Source organism: Rattus norvegicus, chromosome 3, assembly GCF_036323735.1.
Source record: "Rattus norvegicus strain BN/NHsdMcwi chromosome 3, GRCr8, whole genome shotgun sequence".
Lineage (NCBI taxonomy): Eukaryota > Metazoa > Chordata > Mammalia > Rodentia > Muridae > Rattus > Rattus norvegicus.
In genome coordinates this window covers 80,000,620-80,005,939 of record NC_086021.1, presented here as the reverse complement: position 1 = coordinate 80,005,939, position 5,320 = coordinate 80,000,620, and the positions used below count along the sequence as shown (strand labels likewise).

The following is a 5,320-nucleotide window of genomic DNA, read 5'->3' as shown; positions in this document are numbered from 1 at the left end:
TTCGATGAGTGTTTTGTAACTAAATAGTGAGAGATTTGACTGGGGGAATATTTCCATTTTTCCTTTCAAAAGTTAATGTGGGCCACTCAAAGGCAATGACTGAATATTAATCCATTTCGGAAGGAAAAAGAACCAAGGTAAAGTAAAATGAGAAAACTCACCCAACCTTGGCTTCGCTGGGTCTGGTTGTCTTGAGCTTGGGGCAGGTGGGAAAGAGAAAGGGGGTGGGGGGGGCACCATTGGATCCAGTGCCATGCCAAGCTGTTGCTTGTTCCTGCAATGGCGGCCAGGCAGGTTCCAGGTAGGCAATACTAGTTTCAACCTAGCCCCTGAAGATGGATTCCCCAGCCAGAAGTCACCAAGAGCTCACTGAAAGCATTAAAAAATAACATAACCAAAACCAAAGAGAAGAAAACATACAGGTGGGGAACTGAGGGCAAAAACTGGCATAGGGCATAGGCTTACTTACCAGGCTCCAGGCTTGAGGTAGAGGAAGGCTCATCCCATTGAGGATGCAATTATATTAGTAAGATTAGGGTGTGGGGGAAGAGAGAACAGTCTTCCCAGTTAAGAAGACTGAACTCCCAGGCTGAATCATAAACTCTTCTCACTCCATCATGCTCATACTCTAGCACCCTAGGTCTCCTCCAGCCTTTCTCTTCCCATCTCCTTTCTCCTGCCCCCCCCAACGCCCCTACTCAACTGCCCCCGAAGAGCAGTTTAGTCACAAGAGACCCTCCCCAAAGGGACGTATTTCCATTTCAGAAAGCAGAGGGAACAAACTCATTTCCAGAGTTTATTGCATTACACATGCGACCAGAACATGCACAAAAAAGCACAGGTTGCTCTTGTATTTCTACCAAACCACAGATGCACCACAAGGAAAGGCTACAAGGCATAAGTCAATAATCCATTTCACCAAGGACAATTGCTAAGTTCGTTTGTGAAAAGATACATTGTAATGTGCTTTTAAAGTCCCCCTCCCCCCCAAAGCTTGTGGGTTTTCTTAATCTTTTGAAATATATATAGATATAGGATTTTTTTGTTGTTTTTTTTAAGTACTGGATGTTTTCAAAATGTCATGAGTTCATGGGCTAACCACACACAGAGAGAACTTTTATGTTAGGAAAAACATGGAAAAGTCACATTGCTGGCTGGCTGGCTGGGTGGATAAGGTTAGATGGATGCTCTACAGTTCCAATAAGTTAAGACCCAAATGAAAATGCGCAGTAATAGTTACCCTGCATTACGATGAAAAAATAAATTACACGTGCTAAGTTTTTTTAATATATATATATGTATACTCGTAGGGATTACAGATCACTTGCAGCACGAACAGAATGACCCCAAAGTCACATTCTAGCAGGAAAACAGAACAGAACAAAACAAAACAAAACAAAACAACCAAAGAGCAATGAAGGTTTTGTTTCCGCCTCCCTAGTCCTTCAGTACTCGGGCCTGGAACTCGGTGCCCCCTCTCGGATCCTGGCCTCACATGGGCCTCAGACCTAAGAAAAGGTGAGGTTGGCGGTCAGTTCTCGGATTCGATTCTCTCGGCTCATCTTCTTGAGTTTCATTCGGCGGTTTTGAAACCAAATCTTGACCTGCCTGTCGGTGAGGTTAACGCTCTTACTGATCTCTAGGCGGCGCTCGCGGGTGAGGTACATATTGAACAAGAACTCTTTTTCTAATTCCAGCGTTTGGTGTTTAGTGTAAGGGCACCTCTTCTTTCTGCCACTCTTTGCAGTGAGCCAATTGCTGGTTGGAGTATCAGACTTGATTTCCTCTAACAAAATTAAAGGGAAAAGAAAAAAATCAAGAATTTTTTTTTCTCTCAGTCCATTCAAATATACCCTTGGCCATGACCCTGCTGCCAGACAGGCTGCTTTTGACAATGCTGGTATTAAGCATTACTTACTTACAAAGGTGGGCATGAAGGGGATTGCAAATTGGTACCAATTTAGAACTCAATGCTTAACTCGATGAATGAAAGGATATTCTCTCTCTCTCTCTCTCTCTCTCTCTCTCTCTCTCTCTCTCTTTCTCTCTCTCTCTCTCTCTCCTACACAACTTTCTGGCTTGCACAAAATGAGACTATAATAGCAAACTTTACAGGATTTCCTCAAAATAACATTCTAAGCGATCACCAGGAGGAACAGGAGCTTGCTTCATCTACCAATCTCACTGCTGCTCCAGGGCCCCAGGTCGGTCGCTTCTTACCCACCCCTCCTAGGCACACAAGGAGCTCTACAACCAGCTTTATAGGGACCAAGTCTGTTTCAAGAGATAGCCGAGGAAGCAAGGATACCTTCTCCACCCTGACTGGGCATTGTTGCAATTAATTCCCCCTCCCCCCTCCCCGAATTTCCTCAATTTTTCTTTGCTCTCACACAAAAGCCTTCCTCCAGAAATATAACTCTGTGGCTCACCGGTAGACACTGAGGGACAGACTGCAGAAATAGGGGTGGGGGCTCAAGATTCCTTCTTAGAAACCCCTATCTCTGGTTCTTTGCTTTATCCCAACCCTAGGAGGGCTATGCAGATCCCTTCTCACCCCCTCCTCTGCTTTTGCCCTCTTTGTAGAAGATCGCAAAGCCTGCGGCACTTTCCCCAGACAAAGCCAAGGTTACCTAGCTCAGTAAAGGCAAGTCCTTTGCTTCCCCACCCAAGCACCAACAGGCCAAACCATTTCCTTCCCCTCTCAGATCGCAGGATGCGGGGTGCAAACCCTTGAACACAAACACCGTGTCTTGGGCTACCTTAAAATGATCCCTGTGTTAAAGGCAAAACGAGGGCTGCAAATCTGAGCCAAAGAAAAGCGGGCACTGGAGCCCTGTTTACAAGCGGCTGGTCTCCTTTTAGCTCTTTTGTTGTATTTCAGATCTGGCCCAAGACAGATAAACCCGGCAAGCCTCTCCTCTGCCCAGGCGCCATCAGCTTGGGGCCAGGTCTGGCCGGAGCAGCGGGAGAGAAGCCGCGACCCCTTCAAGGCTGGGGTCTCCCTTCTAAAAGCTGGGTGGAGCAGCACCTGCGGAGTTGGGCTCTGGGCTCCGCTGCCGGGGCTCCGCTCTGGGCACCCGAGCGCTCCCATTTCGAGGTTTTACCGGACTGCACGCCCCGCTGGGGTGGCAACTCTGTTCATACCGACCTTTGCTTTCCTTCTCCTGCACTTCGGGGCTGGACACGGAGACCTCAGCCAGGCAGCTCCTCTCTTCTGGAAGGCCGCCTTTGGCCTCGGGGCTCTCCACTTGGGAGACTTTAGTGGGCTCCTGGCCGCTCGCGGTTTCGTTCATCTTCTTTTCCATCTGCAGCTGGGCAGCCGAGAGCTGCGGCTTGGCCGCGCCACGAGGGTTGAGCTGGAGCATGACAGTGGAGCTGCCTTCGGGGTTGTTATTGTACTCTTGGGTTTTCCCGGTGGCGTAGGTCTGACTCAGTCTAAAATATCCAGGGACAGGAACCTCGGGGTTCTCAACAGGACAAGACTCGGGGACCAGCCTCTGGTACGAAGGGACCTCGGCAGAAATGAGTTTGTTGCGCTTATCAGAATACATGCAGCAATTGGATTCTTCTTTAATGTTGGCGGTGAATGAGCAAGTGGGGACTTGCTGTGTAACAGGTTGCTCTATTCGACAAGATCTGTTCGGGTCTGTCCAACTGTCTACTTGAGGTATATAAGGATGTACATTCATACCCATATTTTGGTGGTTCACTTCTCTTTTGGCCAGAGACGGGAGCAGTCCACAGGTTTGCATTCCATAGGTCCCCATGTCTGCGCTAGGTGGTGGCATGTACATGCTGGCGCTGCTCGAATAAAAACTGTCACTCCTGCAGGCACTGATCAAGGAATCTACTAAAAAAGTATTAGCAGCAGGAGAGCTGTTGGGAAAGGACATTTTGGGGAGGAATTTGAAGAAGAGAGATTGTGTCCTTTGTAGGCTGACATCGCTAGGAAAACATTCCCGGTGTAATTGTGGATGCCTCTGCCGACCACATGACAACCAAGCCAATGAGATTTGAAAATGGCCTTGAGCCGCAGCCTCCTTGCAGGTCACGTGTTCCACAGCCCGGCCGGCCGGCCGCGGAAGCACGGACAACAGCGACATCTACTAAGCGCCTGTGATAGTGCGCGCTGGAGACAACCGGCCCAGAGCTCTGCTGCCGGCCAGCCTGTCTCCCGGGGCTTGTTTGGCCGGCCTGCCTGCCCCACTCGAGTCCCCCACCCGGCCACCGGGCCCCGCCAGCGGAAGGAAAGGCTTCATTCGAGGGGCCTCCGGGAGGACACGCGCACTGAGGGAAGTGAGAGCGCTGTGGCGCCTGCTCACAGAAGTGCTTTCCCTGCACATACCCAGGCAGAACGCGCCCAAGAGGGCCGGTTCCAAGCAAGGGATAGGGGCTCGGGCTGGTTAATTTAGTACTGGGCAGCCAGGAAGGTGAGTCCAATTCCTCTAGTTCTGAAACATCCCTCCCTAGGGTTCCAAAGGGGGATGAAAATCTCCAGGGCAAAGATTGGACCAAAGAGTCGGGGAAGCACTGGCGAATAGGGCCGTGAAGGTCGAGAGGCCACACAGCTGGGCAAACCCGAAGCAAACCCGAAGCAAACCCGACGATGGTTCCAGTCCATAGTTAGTTACCCTCTCCTTAGATCCTTCTGCCAGAACTCCGGGGCGGAGGGGGTGGGGAGTTAGGCACCCAGGAGCTCCTGGAGCCTTGACTCTGAGAGTAACCACACCCTGACCTTTGAGGGCCGACCGGTGGGAGCTTCCTAGCTTGGAGATAATCCTTCGCCAGCCATGCCCTATCCGCGAAAGTATCTCTCCGGCTCCCAGAGACAGCTAAACCGAGATTTCCTTTCCCTGATAACACAGGGCAGAGAGGAAGGAAGGGAAAAAGAAAATATTTTTTCGAAAGAAAAGGGAAAACTCTGACCCTCGGACCTCTCAAGTTTTAGAAAACCGGGCCGGGGGGTGGGGGGGGGGAGAAGAAGAAAGCAAAGCAAACGTGTCATTTGGATCTTCTGCAAAGAAAAATATGTTTTCCTTTTATGGATTTTGTAAAAGCATTGGTTTCTGACAAGTGCAAGGTACAAAGGGTTGTGGAATTTATTAATACATATTAAGAAGAATCAGGGCGATCAATAAAATTCTCATCTACATTCTTGGGCTACTTGGTAATTTTCTTGCTTCTGAAGGTTTTTAAAGAGTTATACCCGCTGTTGCCACAAACGGGAAGATATTTTATTAACAAATCAATCGAGACTTTGTAAAGGATAAGATTAATAGTTAAGATTTAGCATAATGGCGTTCGCTTTATGAATTATTGA

At 49.1% G+C, this 5,320-nt stretch overlaps 1 protein-coding gene across 1 annotated transcript; it reads right to left on the bottom strand.

Annotated features, from left to right (window-relative positions):
• Positions 1-783: 783 nt before the first annotated feature.
• On the bottom strand, positions 784-3,993 carry Hoxd10 (homeo box D10). The gene is made up of 2 exons (NM_001107094.1): positions 3,149-3,993; positions 784-1,786 (listed from the first exon to the last, which is right to left on the bottom strand). Exons 1-2 carry the CDS (start codon positions 3,891-3,893, stop codon positions 1,509-1,511), a joined length of 1,023 nt encoding a protein of 340 aa, NP_001100564.1. The 5' UTR covers positions 3,894-3,993; the 3' UTR covers positions 784-1,508.
• Between the last annotated feature and the right edge of the window lie 1,327 nt (positions 3,994-5,320).

Coding starts and splice junctions, on each gene's coding strand:
- Hoxd10 (NM_001107094.1), bottom strand. CDS start 3,893: ATGTCCTTTCCCAACAGCTCTCCTGCTGCTAATACTTTTTTAGTAGAT. Junction 1,787..3,148: donor GCAGGAGAAGGAAAGCAAAG/GTCGGTATGAAC, acceptor TAATTTTGTTAG/AGGAAATCAAGTCTGATACT.